We start from the raw sequence: 23,610 nt of genomic DNA on the forward strand, positions 1-23,610 counted from the left end.
AATCAATACATTTTTTCAAAGGTGTTTTTAAAAAATCAGTTTGACTTTATATCCCTTTTTAATGATGACCAAAGGCTGATATGACAACTCGGCCAGAATGAGGTATTGAAATCGAAAAATAAGCTATTAAGACTGCCTTTCTAAATAAATTTGTACGACGAAGAGTGTTACGTGTGTGTGACATATTATAGTTTATATTTTATTATGTTGGCTGTCATTGTTTAAAAACACATAAAAATCTAGACGTACAAATATCTAGACGTCAAAAGGAAACTACATAAAGACCACAACTTGCATGACGCGCCAAAAGTATGTAAATTGTCAAGTGACTGAACATGAGCTACTCGTAATCCTATCCGTAATCCGTAGTATAAACTGTAAAGAAGATTAAGAACATTAGTCTCGGGAGAGCCGCGAATGTAGGTACGGAGGTAAAATGATAATTCTAATTAAACAAAGAACAGGAAAACATCGAATATACACGAAGAACACAGTTCCAGATATCTATATAACTAAAACTTTTTCACATAAAATATTTTTAATGCAATGCAAATCTTTCGCTTATATTTATAAATTTAACAATTAAAACTCGCAAGTAAGCAAAATGTAGCAAAATATTTCTTGAAATATCTTTAAATATATATTCAAATTAAAAATATGTTCACATTATTGTATTTGTGTAACCCATTATAACAGAGATACTATTTTTTGGATATCATTAGTCTTAATAAAGCCTTTTGTACCATCCAAATAAAAGTTCAGACCATTAGCTAAGTTGAATATTCTGTAATAATTAATTTTAAGCACATAATGTGCTTAAGGTTAGATTTTGAAAGGATTAGATGGGGAGTTTATATAGTATATAGAAAGATAGCGCAAATAAAACTGATACCTAATATAAAAATGTAGCCTCTGGTAGCTTATTTGCGTGAATTTATATGTACTTGAATTGTATTGAATGCAATTATGAATGACAGACTTCTTTAAGGGTAATGACGTCAAGAAAGACAATACGTGAACACCAAAAATTTAGTTAAAGTACCGGCTGATTGTGTGATATCAATCGAAGGAGGCGAAAAAGTTAAGAAACGTGTCATCGTGTTTCTAGTTGAATTCTTTGGTCTCATATGTTTTCAGTATCATATGTCTGGGATGTGCAATCTGCTCTACAAAACACCAAGGAGCTAAAAATAGTCAATACAGAATACTGGTAACATATTGCGTAAGTAATTTTTTTTAAACCTAGTAATTCAGTTGGCGAAAAGGGATACTTTTCTTTAATAAAATCTCAGAGGTTCTTTTACCTCGGCCTTTTAATAAATTTAAGAAATGTATTAAAGAAAAGCTTATACAGCTTTTCTTACAAAAGGCTTACTATAAATTTAACGATTATCTATTTGATAAACACGCTTGGGACTAGGGCTAGACAGGCTACTTCTAATAAATTTGCTATATTTGTTTTAAAATAAGTGTTGTTTGCCATTTTGTATGATGATTTGCTTTTTTAAAATTAGTTTTTAATTATTTAAAACGTTATTAAAAACACAGTAGAAAGCATGCTTAGAAGGATTCAAGCTGTCAGTTTGGCCTCCACACTCGTTATTAGGTTTATAGATAATTAAAAATCTTGTTTTCGATGCAATAATTGTCATCATAAAAAAAATTAAAGTTCTTACAGGACGCATCAAAATTTATAAAAATTACTTCATTTGTATAAATTTTTACAATTATAATACAAATTAACTAATTAACTTAAATCTAACTTATAACGTAAATTTCCTTACGTACCCATTATATTAGCAAAAGAGTATACACATAAGGATTTTTACATATCTAACACAATTTATCAACGATTAAACCAAATGAAATCTTTGTATAGCGCTGAAGGTATTAAAATATATTCGTAAATTGGTTATTCCTTACAATTAATTATTTATATTTCAAAATTGTAAAGACTAATGTTTCACTGGCGTTATAATAATAATAATTTATTTGCAAGAAATACGGTACAAAATGGTGGTACAATCTTATGTTCGCATATTCTGCCACACATTTTTAAAATTTGTCTTAGAAAAAAAATTGATTATAATGTTTCACGCAAATAATTAATAGAATAATACATTTTTCCAAAAGTAATATATTAAGTAGATTTTAAAAACTCTAGTACTCTTTTAATGTTTTTGGTAAATTAGAAAACATACAAAAGATGTTTTTTTCTATACAATTCCAGATGATTTTTAAAAAAACTATAATCAAATTGTAGTTTGTGATTAGAAAAGGAGCATATTTTTGTGCTTTACTGATTCAGTTGATTTATTTAGCAATAAGTTTCCTAACACAAATAACGGATATACGAAGAAATCTTTATCCTAGTTTCGTACGACAGTTGCAATGTGTTTCGGGTGGAGCCTATTAATAAGAATACAGTTATCAATAAACCGTTTTCCACTTACAGATCCTTATCAATTTAACTTATATTGCAGTTTAAAGACAGATCTACGACAGTAATTCTATACGCGAATACAATTATTTTTAAATAATTTGTAATAAATAACCGGGGGTATTAAAAATGTTGCGAAAATATGAAAGCATTTTTAAGTACTAAATTTTTTACATAAAGGTGAGCACATAAAAATAAATATGTAGTGCAATCTTTATAGGTCTGGGCTTCAGATTTTTTAAATTTCATGATCGTTTACAGGCCGTAGACACTGTTAAGGCAAGCCGGTTTTCTTTCACCGTTCGAGGGAATGTTAAATGCACACATGGAAATAAAGTCCATCGGAGCCTAGTTTTTTGATATACGACGATAAGGCCTTGCCTGGCCAACATAAACATAATTAATATAAAAACAAGGTAACTATTATTCGAAGGTTTCTTCGATAGCGTCATCAGTAGTGACACAGTAGTGGGATATTCCAATATTTCGTATCCTTTTGCGCATGGCATGATGCTCATCAATTCATAACTATTGTTTTGTATGACTCATTATATGACGTTTTATGATAATATTATAAGGTGACCGGCCTTAACGAAATATTTTAAAAATAATTGTTTCGTTGTGAATTTCATATAATTATAGATTATTATTAGATTCATAAAATACTTACCTAGAATTTTACTAAACTAAAGTTCGATTTTTCTGTATTCTTTATAATTATAGTTAATATACTTATCTTAATTTGCTAAAACCATAACTGTTGAGAGAATAACTTAATAATCATCAAAAAAAATCCAAGTAGACTCGCCATAAGGAGTTCAATAAGGAAGTTTTGACGCACGTGCCAATTTTTAATCTATACTAAAATTATAATGCAATGCGCGTCAATCTATGTTTATTGTTAAATCTGGAGATTCAGCTGCAAACTCCGATCATAAATTGTATCCGAGGTCAACCGAAATTAGCGTTCCTAACTTGGTACACGCGTAGTACCATGGTGATGAATATTTCATTAGTTTTTTCTCGATGCAGGTGTTTTTGTTATTACTAGCTGACCTGGCAAACGCTGTTTTACTATATAATAGTAAGACATATGCTACTGCTGGCTTTTTATAGGCAAGAAGCTCAACAACTTTTCTCTTGAATTCAATGATGTATCTCTCATCGTTAAGGCAGCGTTCGTAAGAAAAGTTTTCATAACACCGTTTTTGTCTTTCGTCTTTGTTGTTTTGATGTGTGACTCATCCCTGAGGTCATAGGTTCGAGCCCCAGCTGTGCACCAATAGACTTTCGGTCTATGTGCGCATTTAACATTCGCTCGAACGGTGAAGGAAAACCGGCTTGCCTAAGACTGCTAAGCTGTGGTTGTAATTTTTTTTTCTTCTTTGCTTATTTATTATTATTTTTTGTTTCTACTGAGTAATAGATTCATATTGTTTTTTTGCGACTGAGGCGCAAACTAGCTGCTGTGGTCTCTGGCAGAATGACCAGCGCTGTGGAACAAGTCTGCTCCTATATCCTAATCCTCCTAATCCTCTGGGCGGATTAAAAACTATATTTCGTGAGATTTTTATTGAGTAAGTAGATGTTTTTTATAACTGCGACGAAAATTTGATTTTAGTTGAAGATTTTTCAACGTTATGATTATTATGAAATTTGAATGCCTACTTTTATAGCCGATTGTGCGGATCGTTTTATAATTAATCAAACAGAATGTAATACTTTCATTGGAAATATAAGATTTACTATTTATTAGCATTTACAAACATTATTATGATTGATTACTTATTTCTGTTAACTACTTGTATCATAACTAAATTTTGTTAACCTTTTATTTTAAATTTCTTTCTGGTAAAAATAATAAAAATTTGTTTAAGGAAGGAACGTTTTAAGTATAAAACGTGATTTAAATATTGGCTGTATGTAAAAATATAGCCTTATTACTGTATTTGATATAATTTACTCCTAAGTATACCGGCAAACTTCTTGAGCATTAAACAAGGGAGTGGGGGAAAGTTTACGCAGCGCGGGGCACAAACGTCAACTGGTCACGTCCGTGAACCGTCACACGACCGACACGTCACACTCCCGCCGCCCCGCCTCCCAAAAATCTATCTTCTTTTTCTTCTTCCTTGTATAGCATTATACGAAATAAATATTATTTAGATAATTGTCGATTTATGAGAATATGTCCCTTCTACCGCTCAAAATTTATTTTAAATAATTCGAAATTTAACATATGGTATACAAAAAAGTGTTAAATAATTATATTCATAGAGCGACACGCGGTCAGAGTGACCAGACACGACAATGAGATGCGCACGCGCTTCGCATAACTTCATTTTATAGAGGACTATAAAATAGTGATTAAATAAATCTGATTAAATTATTAGATACCTTAATCTTAAATATAATGTACATAAAACTTTTGATATTACAAATAGCTTTTACTTAAAATATAAAGAGCCGCGGGTTCAATGCATCTCACTTTTAATCACACTCTTAACCACAAATAATAAGATATGGACCCAACTGGGTACGACGTCATCCCCATTATGCCCGAATACTCAACCAGAACTCCCCTACGTTCCCTGAACGTACTCTCAAACGTCAAGATTGAGGCATTTGCTGGGCTCTGAATGGGCGTAACAATATTCGTACTTTTATTCGTCAAGTAATGATTCTAAATTATGAAACAATTAAATAATAATAAAACAAATCTAATCCAAATAATCGAAGCATTTCCTAACATATACGATATTATACTATATATAAAACAATCAATAAATATAACAATGTTTTCCTTGTTTATGAAGTTGGCCTAGTTCAATAATAAATTTGAAAATCACTTCACTTCAGTGATCTGTCCTATTTGGGTTGGTGGGATGGAGTTGTTAAGGACTTCGAAACAATAGGGGTTCGGAGATAGACGCAAATAGCTAAATAGATTGCGATGGCAATACTTGAGGATTCTAAAGCCTACAAGGGATTGTAAAGCCATTGATGATAATGAAGATCTTTCCTATAAAAACAATGAATTTGAATGTCTATTACCACTGTAGTGATGTATCTCATCCCTATGTCTTTTAAATAAAAATGGCTGTATTTTGTCACGCTTTTTTTAATATGACTGAAATGTGAATGTAATCCATGAATGAAAACAAAAGTCGAGAGGAGCGAGCATTTCGCTTGTGTTTATTTTTCTCTTACTAGCTATTTAAGGTATAGGCTTATGATTAAGTTTCTTCATATTTTAATAATATTAAAACAGCCTGTATATAACCAAAATTACCATTTGAATACAATCAAAGAGCAGGATCACTGTGACCGTTAGAGGCGCGCGCGCACTATCCACCATTATTTATATGCTCATATGCGCAGAATAAACTTTATCTTCTCTCACACAATTTTAATGCAAGAGCTGTCTTTGATTTGTTGCTATGAAAAAAAATTATAAAGATTTCAAAACAATTGAATATATTTTAATACCGCATATTATTCATTTATCAATTATTAAAAGTCCGTCCGCAGTCTTAGTGGCCATGGGCATTACTCTAGATGAGGTGAGCTCCCTGTTCTATAAATAAAAAATATCTCTCAACACGTCATTGGGACGCAATCGTCAAAATAGTTTAAAAAAATGATATTCTCGAATTAAGCTCGTTTCAAAATATATATTTCATTATAACTTTTGATCGTCTCCATGAGGCTTGCATTAGAATTGAGTTTTACTGTTTTCAACTTAACATTTCTGTAGATTTAAGTGTTATTGGGAAGGGACGCGACGTGAATTTTAAATGTCATAAAATCAATAAATTTGTAATTCTAAAAACCATAGCACTATAGAACAGGGCAGGCATACGGGCAGGCTCACCTGACGTAAAGTGGTATCGTCGCTTATGAATACTATCAATCCCAAAGGGCTCGCTAGTACGTTGCAGGTCAAGGAAAAGTTTATTCACTCAGGTTAGAAAGCACATTTTAAATAATATTGAAATAGACGTCAGATCTGATGATTATGCTACAATGATTAGCTACTCGGCTAAAAACCAACAAAGTAACATACGTAGAAATTTTTCTAGCCCCGCATCTTCTTCGGCGCATACACGGGGTCTAAAAGAACCAAAGTATTACGCCGGTATCACAAAATACCAGAACTACAGGTCGTAAATGTAATGAACAATACAGATGTTTACCACCTCATCTTCACCTGGTACATAAAATAGATGAAATAAATAGAGAGCGAATCGAGTTGGTATGTTAGAAAGGTATTTATAATGATAATTTATTTAGCGATATTAGTGTTTTTTAATGGAATAATAATAATTTGGCCTAGTTATCTTTGTAATACAACAGTCTTGTTTCTAAAATGAATAAGATAACATAGGATAATTTTGCAAGGCGATACACCTGTTATTGTATGCAACGAATTATAATAAGAAAATAATGTTGACATGCATACTGCATATTGGTTTGCTAAGTGTGTTTTGCCAGGCGTGATTGAGTACGACAGAGTTTCTTTTAATTACGTTTTTATATAAAATTACAATGCATATTGTTTGGCGATCGACGACGTACATCGACGAAAAACAATTAATAAACAAGCTTACATTTATCAAATCGTATTTTTCAGTTCCTGGGTCACGGGGATGCAGGATTTTTATAATAATGAAAATACTGTGGAGTTATAATAATGTTATACTGAAAAGAGTGTTGGCAATCGAATTAGCTCTTGGGTTAAAACCCCGAGATTATTATTTTTATAGGATCTGATAACCTGAGTGACTAAAATGTTTCCTTCACAAAATAGTTTAAGATAATTACTATTAGAAATTACTAATGATTCATTCATGTACTTTTTAATTTTATGTTTTCTGCAAAGCGTAATTCTGGGCCAGGGCCAGTTACAACCACAATTACACACTTAAAATGTACCTTATTTTATTTCTTAGTTTCGGTTTAGGTTCTTTTCTTTTCCTTTCTATTATTTTTGTTAACTTTCTTTTTTGATTATTATTATCTTATGTGTTTCTATGTGTGTATTTCGTTAGTAACAAATGTTGAGAGTGATATTACAATAAAAATGTTTCTATAGAAATGAAAGTGAAATTATCTCTTAAAATAATTTCCATAAACTTAATATTGAGGATACATCGACAACTGTCACATGGAATATAGTTATGTCAATTGAAAAAAAATAAACTATTTTTACATAAACTTCTATTGATATATTTTAAACAATTTTCGCAAAATTTGTTTATTTTAATTAATTTACAATTAATTTTATTTTAGCTAAACATAAGCTTTATGTCCATTAATTTAAATTTGGTTTTGTTTCAGAAATACGGGCGCCATCATGCAAGTTAGTTCTCGTGTTTGTTCTTGCTTGTCGCCCTGAAGGACTCTTCACGTGAAGAACAGACTCCACGACCACCTCTTCAAGAACTTGTCGGCTATCTGAAAAATAAAGTATAAAGTTAGTTTTATTTTACTAAACTTTTTATTTATAAAAAGATATTATAAACATTTGTTTTCAGTATTTCTGTGTAAGTACGTATGTAGTAAGCTTTTAAGATAAAATTTGACCTTAATTAATGAACGTGAATTCATGAACCATTAATGAATTAATGGACTGCAACGTCTGTTAAATAAAGTCTTTATTATTAATTTAGAAAGCGATTGATGATGTGGTTTTGTTACAAATTATATTTGTTACTTCTTAAAAAGTTGCTTACTTTTGAAGTTACTTTCGTTTCGATTAAACAAATTTCATATAGCTTTAACAGATTGACAATCTCTTTAATATGTATTTATGACAATATTAAAATCGCATGTGCATAATACATACATAAATTATAAATTTTGTTCATGTTAATGCATAGTTTTAGAAAACCTATCGCTTTGGTTTTGATATAACGCTTTGTGAAACGCACTTGTTCTTGTTTCGATATTTGTCAATTTAAATTTTATTTATTAATTACCTTAATATATTATTTTGTGAGTGTTTTCTGTACTATTTGTGTTTGTGCTGAAAGGCAAGGTTTATATACTATGAGCATTCTGAGCCATTGTTCCTGTATTCGTTCCTCCTTAACCTAACCGTTACGTGGCTATTTTTTACACTGAACTTATTTTTTATGATTGCATGCAACGAACTCTTTTTATACAAATTCTTAGTTTAATCTGGAATATGTTACATAAAGCTTTCTTACATAACTGAACTCGTTGCAAGTTGCATAATTGAAGCGAAATTCTACTAACTAGATTCTATTTAGTTATTCTGCACCATTTTTGCTAATCAACGTTCATCTTATTAAATTTTAAAAGAAAATGTGTGATATTTTAGAAACACGTTCACACAATTCAAAAGGTAGTGAGGTCGTACTCTAGCATTGTAGTAATGTGTTTATCTTTCTTATGTTTACATGGTTATACTAGCTTGTTTGGTAAAGAAATCGTTGTTAGGGGACCAGTATGTCTTCGATTAAGTGTGATGGGCAATATGAATCCCAAAATATATTAGGTCAAATCTCAATTATAGATCGCGCAAGGCTTGTAGCCATTGACTTATCCTTCGCCAAACACAAACACCATTTTGTACCCTAAATCACTTCGCTTAGGAGGGTTCATGCTCTCCATAAGTGTCCTTCTGGTGGTGGTGGCACCGTGGTCAACGATATCATACGTCACTTTCTTGCCTCCGTCAATATCCTAGCCATTTTAGAGACAACAGGCATCCCTAGGGACGATGGTAGGCGGCCTGACAGGATGTCTTTGATCGCATTTGATGGGATGATATTTGGAATGGCATGCTTCATGTTTCGACAAGTGAGTACCGTCTCACCTCAATTGGACAAGCACAAAAGTTGCCACGGCCGCAAAGCAGGAAATAATAAACGGCAAAATAGAAGTTTTTCCTTCAGCTTTGATTTTGTTCCTTTTAGAGTGGAGACTCTTGAGCCGGGGTTCAAGTGCACAAGCGCTAATTAAAGATTTAAGTTGGCCCCTGGATAGTACTGACTCCGGAGTTGATGCTTTGCTCATTCAACGAATAAGTATCACAATACAGCGAGAGAATGCAGCCAGCATTTAAGAGGCACCCAACTCGTTTTTAATTTATCCATTTTTAATTATTTTTATTATTACTATGTAGGTTAAGAATATTGGATGATGGTATAGAATACTATTCCTTTTTTTTCCTTAAAACATAAAGATAAGGAATTTATATTTCTTATTCAAATCGTATTTACCCTGTTTGTTTGATGGCCGTGATATGTCGTTGATAACTTCGATGTCTTTGTGATATAAGTTACGTAGTTATAAAGATCAACAAGGAATTCCTAATAAGCGTTTTATAACTGTATACTAGCAGAAATCCTTCTACGACCAATGGATTTTTCCAATACAAAATAAAAATTCAACTCGAATCAGTAGTCCCTAGGGCACGTTCAATGAACTTAGCTGTACAATTTTGATAATAAAATATTTTAATTACTAGTTCTAATAACTGGTTAACTATATTCACTAAAATAAAACATTTATGGTCTCGCCCGGCCTAGAACCTCTTTAGATAGGTGCAAATCAAAAATCGGCATGTTTTATTCGATTTTTATGACGCTCTTAAATTCTTGCAAATTTCTTTAAAACGAAGCGTAAATATCTAATAAGGAGAATAATGTCCGTTTTTGAGGTCAAGTTTCACTGACGTGGTATCTCAGGTAGCAATAGACTGTAAAGTTAAAAAAATATTAAAACTACGTAAAAACTACAAAGTTTAAAAAAAATTACTAGTATTATCACATGTATTGTCTCAGCTAACAAACAATATCTTTAGCTTTCTCTCTGATGATAAATTATTCGCCGCCGTGTTGATCCTACCAACTGGTAGTGGACTAACTAGTCCCTGGTGTGAATTACATAGAAACTAGAAAACTATTTTCCTGACTTCAAAAATGTCCGTCTACATAAATGTATGTAATTTTAATGTCGAAATTTTAAATTTATCAATTCGAATTACAAATTATATTAGTATCTCGCGTTGTATACAGTAAGTAGTGCCAAGGTTGCTCTGACGCACATTCTGATTTTAATGTTAAATTTATACTCGATACCTAAAACGTACAATGTAATCAAATAATATGTAAACTGGTGTTGTCATTCCATAAATATGTCAAGCGCAGGGCTTAGTTAGGGTAGGCCTACAAATACCTTATGCACACGCTTTATTCAATGTAAAACTATACTCACCATTATTTCCAAATTCCAATTTAGACTGTGGAGCAGCAATTACAGATAGAAAAAGAAAAACAGACAATAAAATGACAAGTTTCATGTTGACACGTGCGATGTCAAGAAATGCGCGGGAACGACTCGCTATCTAAAACATGGCGACTGTCGACTTACGAAATGCAGCTTTTTCATGTATTGCATCATATAACTTATGCACTCATTGACATTTAAACAATTTTTTTCGAGTAGAGAGTTGCTTCGGCATAGCTTGCACTTTCGTCATCTTTATATACTACTTCTACTGTACGTGTGTATGTCACTGAACTTTTGCTTAAACGGCTGGACCGATTTGAATGAATTTTGTTGTAAGCGTTCCGGTGGCGCCCTGGATGGTTTAGATTTACAAATCAGCCCCGTAGATGGCGCTGCAGTCGGTACGTTCATACTTCGTTTAATATCCTAATCGCTTGATATATGCATGCAAATATCATGCAGGCATCGTCTGTCGAGTCCCCTAGTTAAATTGTAAATTGAAGACGTCTTTGTTAGGACCGAAAATTATATACTTTTACATATTTGCGATTTTTTAAAGTAAGAAGGTAGACCTTTGAATCCATTGCACAGTTGCGGGAGCCTTGCATAAAGTACAGTTTAAGTTACCTTAAGTACACACTGGCTAGGTACTCATTATCATACAAGACACAATAGTATTGGCGGTAATGGAATGTTGTACGAGCAATGCCTTTATAATTATAGTAATACCTGACGATCTATAATGTTTTTCTAGCCAGGCCAGCCTTGGTTTTTGCTATGCGTTACAATTTTATAATTATGCTACGGTCTTCAATGAGGTTTACAAACGTCTCTGGGTATCAAGCTCGAATTGAGCGATGGGTTCCAAGCGAAACAAAAAATAATTATAGAAGGTATATATAATACATAGGGTCATCTTTTAAATGATAATGCTAGAAAAGGTCTGTCTTCGGTGACTGATAAACGTAGATTTTTTGTTGCAGTGCCATGTTTTCTCACTTAGTAACTTGTACGAGCAATTTTTAATACTTAAACTTTCAATTGAAAACGAAAGTTTGTGCAGCTCAGAATCAAACTTATCCCTGCTTAATCGCCTTAATGAAAGCAATATTTTTCTTAGATTTCATTCATTATATGATTGATAAAAGTCTTCTTCAATAATAAAACAACAAATATCAAACTAACCAAACCGCATTTAGAAGCTTTTATAAGTCAACTTTAATTAGTTCGTAAATTAAAATTCAAGTAAAGTTATGATACGTTATATGTAATTGTTATAACAATTATTATTATGTGTATTGTTTACCTAATGAAAATAGGTACTGGTACGGTCGATTGTACTCAGCTGGTAAGCAAAATAAACCTACGTACATATATAACAAAACTCTAAGACACGTGAACCTATTACATGTACCTAAGTAAAAACAGATTATAGAGGGAGGAACTTTATGGTTAGAGCAGCGAACAGATTTAATGAGTCAACTATTGACAATTGACATTGATATGTCTCTCCTTGCTGTCACGACACTCGTGAGCTTTGATCGAAATAATTGATCATGATGAATGATTCATTGTTAACTAATTAAATTTTCTTTTTTTCTTTTTGTTCCGCAACCAAAATATGTGGCATGTTTTCCTGCTTATTTAAACAAAACTATATGCAAAGGATTTTTAATTGGTCCACACACACACACACACATATGTAAATCTTCTTAATAAATAAATAAATGTTTCACTTATATGTAGAAAGTCTTTTCTCAGTGTTGGTGTGTTCGTAGTTCCAATTAACAACTGTCTTAATTTTAGAAGTCAAACCCCAAACGTTTTTGAGATATGAGAGTAATAATAAACCTCACTGAAGAGCTTTTAATACTATATAAATTTAATAAATCTCTCGATAAACCAACTCCAATATACTCTTGACCTTAGAGAATGAAATGCATTAAGACAATTTGTTTAGTTATATAATACGGGTGTTTGTTGTCAAAGTGTAAAATGGCTAAATACGAAATAAACAAAAATGACAGTAGTCACTCTAAAAAGTGGAAATAGGTCACACTGCCCGCGTTTGTAATGGCAGGTTGAAAAAGTTACTTGGAATGGCGCAGTAGACAGAAGAAAGAGTCGACGCCCACCACAAAACAGTTAACAGTTAACAGTTAGTTAAGATCATAAAAGAGATAACGAAAAATTCTGGAAATTAATAGCGAAGATGAGAGACAAATGGAAAAATTTGGAGGAGGCTTTCACTCGGAGGCTTTCGGAGATTTATATTTTTTTATAAATATTTTATCTTATTCATAAATAACGGATATGAAGTCGAAAGGGAAGGAAGCATGGGACAGGCAAAGACCATTTTAAATTTGTAATACATCAATGGTGAAGTTTTTAAATTAATGTTTGATTGTGAATACGCCTGTGAATGGGTAAATAACGGTTTTTTTAAACTGATATATTATCAAATATATTTCGCTTTATAATGTAATTTTAATTTGTCATGCGTCTTCTACAATAACTGTTAGTCATTTGTATTAATCAATCAATATTTATCCTCATAAAATATATATGTTTTATCTGGCAACATTTGTCTTCTTGACCTTCGATAACGGTACATTCAGGGTCGTGAGTTCAAAACCTGTCTTTAGTAATTATAAATCTTCTAAATATTATTGTTTTCTTCAATTCAATTGTATTATTTAAATTAATGTAAGCCAAATCTCGAAGGTTTACCCAGAAAAATAAAAATTGTCTTTATTCGTCGCTTGGCTTAGCGTATAAAGCAAAGGTCCTGGGTTCAGTGTAGTAATAATTGTTTTGTTCTGGGTCTCAGATGTCTGTATCTGTTTCATAATCATTTGTTAATCTAATAGGCAAACTGATCAGGATCAGTCTTCTGTGCCTGACGCACGCCGTCGGCTTTTTGGGTCTAAGGCAAGCCGGTTTCCTCACGATGTTTTCCTTCACCGTTTGAGCTAATGTTAAATGCGCACATAGAAAAAAAATCTATTGATGCACAGCGGGGAATCGAACCTACAACCTCAGGGTTGAGAATCGCACGCTGAAGCCACTAGGCCACCACTGCTGCCAAGAAAATTTAATAAAAAATACTTTAAATTATAACAGTCTTTTATTCAATTGCATATAATACAAATATTTTTTAGTCTAATAATATCCCGAATTAACAGCATGCGCCTGCGCAGACTGAAACCCTGGTCCATTTATCACAGTGGCACCATTATTCTGTATCACACCATTTCTTAATTGAACATTGTTCGCAATTGCTGCTTTGTAACCACCAAAATTTTGGGCTATCGATGTCGCCTGTCCATTTGGCCCTTGGGTTGAAGAAACCGCGGTCTGAATTCCCCCCACATTATCAGCCCTTGATATGAAACCCGGTTGGATACGAGCTAAAGTTGGAAGGCCGCGATCAAAGTTCTGCACTGTCGATATAGCTGATTGAGATCTTCCATTACTATGTACTGCGCTGATAGCGGATCCATGTCCATCATTTTGTACTGATGATACAGCAGAACCGAAGTTACCGAAACTATGGGCTGCAGAGGTGGACCTACCAAAGCCTGGGTAAGCTTGAGGGAATTGATATTGATTGAAATTTGGTGCTGTCTGCGCAAAACCCACACCACGGGCATTGCCGTTTGAGCCAATACCGGCACCATAAGCTTGGCCGTTACCAGTCTGGAAGGAGGTTCCATATCCGGAAGAATGACTTATGCCTCCAATATTGCTACTAAAGCCTCCGCCGAAGCCGTATGCGATGCTTGGAGGCTCTGCATTCCGTAGTAAATGTGCGTATGGATTACCTGTAAATACATTGTTTGTGTCACCTTTAATAAAAAACATTAGAGTTGAACCTGTGTTCGTAACCCTTCGCAGTAAAAGATGGTTTGCGATTCTATAGTGAATTGCAAAGCTAAATAGATAATATGTACTATATAAGTATTCTTTAGTAACACAGGACTTTCAACATTAACAGATAATATTAAAACAAAAGCTCTATTAACCTGTTTACTGTTAAAACCATTTCCTAAGTAATCGTAATGTAAAAAGGTCAAGGCATAAGTTATGTAACTTTAGCTAAGTTACATATATTTAAGTTAATAGTTAGAAACGCAAACCAAATGTTAGCAATCACACTCTTGAAGCCAAAATGATCCCTTTAGTTTTTCCCACACTCATAAATTTTAATTTACGTAAATAAATATATTTAATTGGACATTATATTGAAGCGATATTTAGATTTTATTTAGCAAGTCATGTTAGTTTTTAGATAGCCTAGAAACCAAGCTACCCCAAATTGTATGTTAAGCTTATGTTTAAAACTATTAAAATCAGTTAACACCCAGCTTTAAACAGTGTTTCATTAATGATATTTGCAGCCTATTTATATATGGCTAATGGTGCGGATATTTGTAGTTGATCGATCTAATTGTAATCTAATCTTGGCAAATAAACGCTTTATTATTATTAAACATACATTTGAACATCCCCCAACAACCGCCGCCGAACTTAACACGAGTTTTGGTCAATTTTAAATAAACAAATTGAGACTGATACTCGTATTAGATGTCAAAAGTAAGTCTTTATGTACGAGTACTAAAACAGCTATCAAGACGGTTCACAGATTTTTAAATTATAACACGCTTTGTCACTGTGAAACCTTCCCTTAAGAGATTTAAGATTAAGCCAGTAATTTAATTTCCATGCAATTGCTGGTTTTATTCTACAAATAAGAAAATTGTGAGAACTTACCTACCCACGAAGAAGCACCACTTAAACTCAAAATAACGCTGACCAAAGCAAACCAAGCAATCATTTTGATAGATATATTTCTAATGTATCATTTCTCTTACTTTTTATAACAAATATCCCCACTCACGATACACTTAAGTAAGTCAACGATACTCATAAATTCATCTTACGGTAAAATAATTCGCAAAACTATAAATCATTTGAAAAGAAATATTAAATGGTACTTAATTGACAAAATGTGTATGGCATTAAAAAAAATTGTATGTTTATTAGACGAGTTTTACCGGAAGGATAACGTATGTTAATTAGCGTTAAGTGAACCTTAAATTGTGATAAAAGTAATGTTACGTAAGGTTTTATAACTGACTAGCTATTTTTCGTGGTTTCGCGCGTTGAAAACGTGCACGTTATATATGCGCCTGGGCCATTATTTTGTTTCGGGGTTTATTATTATTATTACGCCTTTATTGCTGACACCTAGTATCATATATATCAACATTTGTTTTAGTTAATCTAATACATCAGATGTGCCGATGATCAACGTGTCCTGTGACCCATAGTCCTCTTCCAGCTGCTTCCATTATTTTCTAATGTTTGCTCTTCATGTCCATGATGTGCCTCCTATTCTCTTTATATCATCTGCCCATCTCTTGCTCTGTCTTTCTTTTTTATTTTCCATCACGTTGCCATTATGTTATAATATTTATTCATTTCAAATTACTATCTCTCGTCTTGTGCCCGTTCCAGTTTCCTTAATTTCTTTGTAATGTCCTCTACTTTGGTCGTTGATCTTATATCTTCTACTGTTTTGCAGTGTATTATGGCTATTTTAAAATTATGTTTCCCAAGATATAAAATTAAGGTGATTTGTTCAAAAATTAAAAGCATGCGTAGAATAACATATTCGGTCGCGGGCTTTATTTAATTTAAACAGAATATATAATAAAAAATATATATGTGTCATCGGAAAACCCCTAAAACTCTGTAGAGAAGATATTTATTTGTAGAAATTCAGTGTCTTAGAACTTCCCTATACACAACATTTGACGTAGTTTTGTTTTGTGTTCCGAGTTCCGACTCGGGTTAGGCCAAAATACAATGGGTAAAACATTCTTTTTGGAGATATTGATACGTTCTATAATACTATACAACACTTTTTTGTTCTATTATCAATACTTTCCACAACGCACGCGATGACAGAGTTTTTATTGAATTTTTATTAGTGATCCCTATTTTTTTTTAATATGATGCCTATGTCAGTGAAGCTCCCTAACGGTGAAAGTATTTTTGAAATCGGTCTAATAGTTCTTGTGTGAAAACATTACAAACATACATACAAAAACACACATTTTTTCTCTTTATAATAATAGTATAAGATAGAGTAAAAATTAAGTCTATTTATTTACCGTTCGATCAAGTCCAATTTGATATTGATCGTAATCTATTAACATAGTTATGAGGCTACTTATAAAATATGCTAATGGAAGATTTAATTATATCGTAAGTCCCAAAATTTATGAACTATAAAATCCAGAGCGACAAAATAACATTTTAAAAAATGTGTGTGTTCCTAGCACCAAGTCTATGTAGTTTGGGAAGCGATATTTCATTTATTTTATGAATAACATTGCTATTTATAAGTATGCCAAAACTATAATTATAATAACGGAACCATACCACGAATAAAGAAGAAACAGTTTTATCAGTATTCCACAAGTTTAATTATATCTATCTATCTGACGTTTGGCGCCCTTTACAGCCTACAATGAAAACCCTCTCGGCTTGGAGTAAAAAAAAAAGTTTGACGTACTTAATTTTTATTAGTCTATAGTCTGTGCTCCTTAAAACTCCTTAACTTTTACCGTTTATATTGTCATTCGCTTCATTATAATTTATTAATACAATTTTTAATCAGTCTCTTTGGCCGATGTCTCTTCATCGTTTTCGTTGTCGTCCCCAAATTTTTGTAGGCCATAACTATTACCAGTGTTACCTAAGTAATAGTTACCATTAAATTGATTATTTCCAAAGGGTCTGTTATAAGGTCCAAATCCGTTGTTATAGGGCCCATAATTGTTGTTGTATGGTCCATAATTGTTGTTGTATGGTCCATAACCGTTGTTGTAAGAACCATAAGCGTTGTTGTTTGGCCCATAACCGTTGTTATAGGGTCCATATCCATTGTTGTAATGTCCTGAGAACGGTCCATTGTTGGGGAAGCCGTTATACTGATTGTATGGTGGGTTGAAATCTGTGCCGTATCCACCAGACGCAGATGATTGTGATTGACTGATTCCTATGTTAATAGGTGGGTATCCTTGATTACCGCCTTGATAGCCGCCCTGATAGCCACCTTGGTAACCACCAAAGCCTAAACCTCCGCCGCAGGAACCCGAATAGCACTTATGTTTTGAAAAATGTCGGCCTTCTGCGTCATTTTGAGGTTCTGAAAAAAATATTAAGCTAAAAATCCCTATGCCAGGTTTATATCAAGTTATTGTTAGTCAGGAAAAGTATTGCAATTATTGTATATGTACTTTACTTTAAACATAGATTAGATTTTATCACAAATATTACCTGCGCCAAGAACCAGTCTCCATCCACAGAGCACAATACAAAGGACCAAGTAACTCTGAGACATGTTCTATTAAGTAATATCTTGTGTATGCATAATTTTCGCAAATCAAAGTATTTTATATTATTTGAAACAAGGACAACACCCACGCATCAACATTGAGTTTAACTTCCACCGGAAGTAATTTTTAGTATAAATTCCCTTATATGGAATTTATATCATGCGGAAAGAATATTAATAAACTAATTTGGATTTAAACAAATATCTAGATAAACGGATGTTGTATGTAAAAATCTATTTCGCGTAAGAGTCATTCCTCCAACTTTGATTTTGTTCCCTTTGGAGTAGTCAAGTGCCCACGCACTAATTAAAGATTGCGCCTGGTAGACAGTACCGGTGACCGCAGATTTAGTGCTTTCCTCGCTCAACGAGTTTATTTTAGTAAGGCAATCCTCATAGTTACTAATATAATAACGCAATGAGGAAATGCTGACAGCGTTAAAGGTACACTGTTACAGGGACTTTTTAAATAATAATAATAATAATTTATTGCAAGAATATGGTACAAAAAGGTGGTACAATAGTAATTTCGCATATTCTGCCACATACAATGGCGCGCAAATTTGTCTTTAAACGAGTTTTACATTTTACATTATTAGTCATATTAAAATTGGTCAATTCTTATATTATTTGTATCGTATATTATCATACTTTTTTAAATTTATATCAACTACAGTGTTTCACGCAAATAATCATTTATTGAATAATACATTTTTTCCAAAAGTAATACACCAAGTCGATTTTTAAAGACTCTAGTCGGAAGATCTTTTAATTCTTTTGGTAAATTATTGTAAACCTTAATAGCCATACAAAAGGTGTTTTTTCTAAAAAGTTCTAGATTGATTTTTGGCACAGCAAAATTCTCCCCATGCCTACATTCAACTTAAAAATATGTAAGTTTCTGTGCACGAATAAGGACATTTCTAAATTATAATTACAGGGAAGAGATAAAATTTTGAGCTTCTTAAATAAAAGTACGCAACTATCAATACATTTTGTTCCACAAATTGCTATAATACATTTCTTTTGAGCCTTAAATACCCCATTTAACTTCGACTGAATTTCCCCAAACTATGATTCCATATCTAATAATAGATGAAACATATGCATGATAAGCAGCCAATACCGTATCATGGTTAACTCTTAGTCGTCTTAACACAAAAACGAAACTGTCTATTTTGTTCTGTAACTTTTCAATGTGTGCTTTCTAACTACAAAATTTATCTGGCGTTATACCTAAAAATACGCACTCATTCATTATTTCTAGTTTATTGTTTTTGTATTGTAAGTCTATTTGTGTTTTTGAGTTGTAGGTCTAAAAATGGATTATGTTAGTATGTTTTAATTTTCTATTTAATAATCTTTAATTATTATTATTACTATTACTGTCTACGTAAGGAATGTTGTAAATACTGTCTATTTTTGTCTTAAACTCGAAACCTACCTTTCTTCCATAGACATGGCAAAAGGTTTTAGAACTAGCGAATTAAATCAATTATATTAAAATTTATATTTACATGAAAAGCTGCAAAAAAACGGCAAGCAAAAAATGTCTAAATGAATTAGCTGAGCAATTCCTCTTCCACTAACGCAGTAATTATTTAAAGGTATATGTTTAAAGTTAATCTCGCTTTCTATGATAATGTATCCCCATGTGCGCAGCACTCCTTAGAGGGACTGGTGATGCAGGAGTGGGTGGAAGGGCTCCTGGTAGGTAACATATGGACTGATCCAATCAAGAACACACTTAACCGTACGTAAAAGTAAATAAACAAAAGTTGTATTTACTTTTACGTACTTTAAAACAAACGCGTGTACACGCGTTAGAAGTTATACTTCTTTGGCGTAACAAGATAAAAATCACTTCAAAAAAACTTTTGGCCTCATGCTACGTTTGTAGAAAAAAAGACAATAGAAAAAAGGTATTAATACATTGAAAGTTTATATTATAAGGCATTATCTAGGTAAATAAAGTTTATTTAAATATCACAAAAATATTCTACATCATTAACGAAATTGATATTTTTTATTTTAAAATGTTGACTATGCTAACTTCACGGAGTCGGTTTTTTCTGAAAATATACTCTAATCATTTTTTCCTAACGCAAAAGAAATATAACTTCAAAAAACTGTCGTCATGGCATAAATTATACATTTTTAACACATGTAAATGACATTGGATTTACATAAGTTGGCTCCTCTTATTCCAGAAGCAAATACTTCCAAGAAAACTCGGCCCACGCAATTTAAAGTCTAGATATAGTCGGCAAAGTACATAGGCAGTAAAATGGTTAACGCTCATAAATGTCCAAAATTATTCGCACATTGAATGCCAAATTATATTCGTGGACTTCATTAGCTTTAGCAGTTCAGTGACCTTGTTGTTCTGGTTATGTCATGTGTCCGGTTTGACTTATGACTTATTTGATTCGTTAAATATTGGCTGTGTATTAATGTATGTATTAATTATCTATGTATAAATTAGAAGTTCTCTGTTCTTATTGGTTACTTAACAATTTAAGTTTTTTTTCTAATGTATTTACGTAAGTACTTTGTTACGTATAACTCTTTATAGGAATTTTTACATTGGTGCATAACATTGTAATAATTCAGTAAAACGAGTTTCTAATTATAGACAATTTAAAAAGTTTGTCCACAAATATTAAAGTGTTACAAATATAGATACTATTGCAACATATGGTTTTGGTAAGAAATTCGGGTGTTTGTTAGGGGCAATTTTCCACAAAAAAACAACTATTTCATTTGCTAATATATTATATAATTCAATTTGGTCTACCCGATTTCGCAATTGCAATTGAAATTGCGTCGCCGGTATCACTTTGTGAGTTACTTACGGCGCCACCTTTACAATTAGAACAAGGTTGATGTGCTATTGAACCTCTAAATTCATTATCTTTGTAACGTTGAGATGCTTCTTGATTGTGAAGCCAGAATGGTGGAGCCCAAAATGGCGGCGGTTGGAGCCAAAATGGCGGCTCTTCCCGATTATCTGGAGGTGAGTTGTATGGAAACCGCTTGATACGAATTAGAACGCCATCTGTTGGTGTAAAATAATATTTAAAAGTTCTTTGTGGTAAAATATTTTCATTAAATTTAAACAAAGTTTTCTATTGCTCGAAATTTCAACCGTTATCAATGGGGTTTGGGGCATACACACTTCCGCAGCCATTTCATTGATGTTACGATAATAACTGCGCACTAATTTTCCGAAGCCACGAAGGTTTTATTTATTTGCTCTATTTCAATTAGTTATTAATTAGTTTGCTCTCAACAATAAGCAAAAAACTACTCACTGTCCGTAGGATAGCAGCACACTGCCACAATTGCAATTAATAATAGTAACAATCTCAACATTTTCACGGAGTATGTTAGAAACTGCGCGATGATAGAAATATATACTTAAATGTTATTGATAAGACAAATTGACATTCGTAGAAAAATATGGAGTCGTTAATACGTTGTGTACACGTTTCGGCTGACACACACATATGGAATTTTTGTTTATGTACCCTGTTCCGTGATGAGATTCATAAAAATCAATCGTTTATTATTTGTTTACTTTTCTCTTCTTAAAGTTAAAAAACTTTAAGAAAAAGTGCTTTATTAGTTCGTCGTGATTTTTTCTGTGTTCAAGCATAGTTTCATATATATATCTAATAAGGTTTTTTATTGGATTTCAAATTAGTGAATAGGTCCCACGGAAAGCGTTTTTCCTAAAATCAATTAGTTTAGAACTATCTGAGAAATTTCTATTCTAACAATTGCACTGTTGCTTATCGTGATTACTGTATAGTTTATTAATCTATGAGATGGCTCAAGATTATGCCGTGTATAGTTTTAGTATTGAATATCGGACAGAAACGTCTAGTAAAATAAAATAAACAAATCAGAAGCGCTGCAACCTTTTTAGGTCTGGCCTCAGATTTCTGTATCTGTTTTATGATCATTTGGCAATCTAATAGGCAAGGCCTGTTTCCTCACTATGTTTTCTTTCACCGTTAAATGTGGCATGGCACTCGCACGCTGAAGCCACTACGCCAGCACAAAAATCTAAAAGCAGTAAGTCTAAACCCTATCTTCATCGACACATATGACCCATTAAACCTATGTTTTATAATTCAAAATACCTACACTCATCTTTTTATATATATAATTCTACATTACGTGTGTATCTCAATAAACTCCTTTTTAACAGCTGGACAAATTTTATGAGTTTTTGTATGCATTTGGGTGGCGCCGTGGATGGTTTAACAAATCAACCCGGCAGTTGGCGCTACAGTCGCTATCTAGGTTATTTATCTATACTGCAACTAAACAACTGGTTTTTCAGGCACAAGTCTCGGATAGCTTAACTGGTAAAGCTCTTGGCGCGTAACCAAACGATCTGGGTTCGATTTCCAGTCCGAGTCGTCTGTTATTGAGTAGAGGGAGTGAGAGAGAGTGTAACATTTGTTAAAGAAAAGTAACGAAAACTAAAAAGGCTAAGGCGTCTGTTTAAACCTTCTCTTAATCCTTAGAATTATCCTCCGATGATACGGATAACATTTATTACTTATATAATGAAAAGTTGACTTTAAAATAGAATAAAGCAACTGTCACAGGGATGATTGTATACTTTTTAGAAACGGTCTGATTATTATTTAACGGTAATTCTATCCTCAAAAAATGGAAGATAAGAAATAAAAAGGTAAGGTCACCGTTGCATTTGTTTTTCATGTTTAGTATGTATAGCTATCTTGTTTTGTAAAAATTCACTTAGCTTCATATAGCCGAAATAGCTCAGTTGGGAGAGCGTTAGACTGAAGATCTAAAGGTCCCTGGTTCGATCCCTGGTTTCGGCAGTTCCTTTTTATTTTTTTAATTAATTAAATAACATGTATTATTTTTTATTTTACTGTTGATAGTCACAAAAAATAAAAAATAGAAATAAACTCACGACCTATTTTTTAATCGTCATGTTAAATGAGTCAATCGTCCTTATTTACCAAATTCAGGACCTGCCTTTATTATAAATTTTTTGATAGTATTCAAATATGTTTAAATTTTTAGATATATTTGTTTGTTTGGTTGTATGAATGACCAATATAAATAATTGTATATAACTTGGTACTAAGTCTAGAACACAAGAACAGAGTGTCTACCCTTTAATACACTATTGTAAGTAGTGTTATTGGACACTTTCTTATTTTAAATATCCTTCTTACTAAATTAGCGTCGAAAAAGGTATTTGACGATAGTCTGATTTCTCTATGTTATATTTGCTAGGTAAATTGAAAATTTCGTCGCCTTTTAGACGCTCAGATTTGAGCTTGTTCATTGAAGAAATTAACTTTTCTAATACTACTGCCGCTTCTAATATCAATCTCGTTATTGCTTCGAGATCATGTTCTCGAAAAATTGCACGCGATCGCAGGATTGCGGTCCCTAATTGTGTGGTATTGAAATGGGAACTAAGATAGACACGGCATACTCAAGGAGA

The 23,610-nt window shown here is 32.6% G+C and overlaps 3 protein-coding genes and 1 non-coding gene across 4 annotated transcripts; 1 reads left to right on the plus strand and 3 right to left on the minus strand.

The window, feature by feature from the left end:
* Positions 1-7,625: 7,625 nt before the first annotated feature.
* On the minus strand, positions 7,626-10,824 carry LOC123714223. Its single transcript, XM_045668417.1, has 2 exons — positions 10,688-10,824; positions 7,626-7,897 (listed from the first exon to the last, which is right to left on the minus strand). The coding sequence occupies exons 1-2, from the start codon at positions 10,770-10,772 to the stop codon at positions 7,755-7,757; spliced, it is 228 nt and encodes a 75-aa protein (XP_045524373.1). The 5' UTR covers positions 10,773-10,824; the 3' UTR covers positions 7,626-7,754.
* Positions 10,825-13,864: 3,040 nt separating this feature from the next.
* LOC123714407 (fibroin heavy chain-like) lies at positions 13,865-15,539 on the minus strand. The gene is made up of 2 exons (XM_045668649.1): positions 15,476-15,539; positions 13,865-14,526 (listed from the first exon to the last, which is right to left on the minus strand). Exons 1-2 carry the CDS (start codon positions 15,537-15,539, stop codon positions 13,865-13,867), a joined length of 726 nt encoding a protein of 241 aa, XP_045524605.1.
* A 1,817-nt stretch (positions 15,540-17,356) lies between these two features.
* On the minus strand, positions 17,357-18,127 carry LOC123714591 (abscisic acid and environmental stress-inducible protein-like). Its single transcript, XM_045668923.1, has 2 exons — positions 18,053-18,127; positions 17,357-17,921 (listed from the first exon to the last, which is right to left on the minus strand). The coding sequence occupies exons 1-2, from the start codon at positions 18,114-18,116 to the stop codon at positions 17,383-17,385; spliced, it is 603 nt and encodes a 200-aa protein (XP_045524879.1). The 5' UTR covers positions 18,117-18,127; the 3' UTR covers positions 17,357-17,382.
* Positions 18,128-22,899: 4,772 nt separating this feature from the next.
* Positions 22,900-22,972, plus strand: Trnaf-gaa. The gene has a single exon. It is a non-coding gene; the product is annotated as a tRNA-Phe (tRNA).
* Positions 22,973-23,610: the final 638 nt, after the last annotated feature.

The sequence above is a fragment of the Pieris brassicae genome, chromosome 9 (assembly GCF_905147105.1).
Source record: "Pieris brassicae chromosome 9, ilPieBrab1.1, whole genome shotgun sequence".
NCBI lineage: Eukaryota > Metazoa > Arthropoda > Insecta > Lepidoptera > Pieridae > Pieris > Pieris brassicae.

Bases quoted from the DNA above. Each gene is read 5' to 3' on its own strand.
- LOC123714591 (XM_045668923.1), bottom strand. From the start codon at position 18,116: ATGTCTCAGAGTTACTTGGTCCTTTGTATTGTGCTCTGTGGATGGAGA. The intron at 17,922-18,052 runs GTAATATTTGTG...TATTTTTTTCAG, and splicing joins GAGACTGGTTCTTGGCGCAG to AACCTCAAAATGACGCAGAA.
- LOC123714223 (XM_045668417.1), bottom strand. From the start codon at position 10,772: ATGAAACTTGTCATTTTATTGTCTGTTTTTCTTTTTCTATCTGTAATT. The intron at 7,898-10,687 runs GTGAGTATAGTT...TTTATTTTTCAG, and splicing joins ATTGGAATTTGGAAATAATG to ATAGCCGACAAGTTCTTGAA.
- LOC123714407 (XM_045668649.1), bottom strand. From the start codon at position 15,539: ATGATTGCTTGGTTTGCTTTGGTCAGCGTTATTTTGAGTTTAAGTGGT. The intron at 14,527-15,475 runs GTAAGTTCTCAC...ATGTATTTACAG, and splicing joins TGGTGCTTCTTCGTGGGTAG to GTAATCCATACGCACATTTA.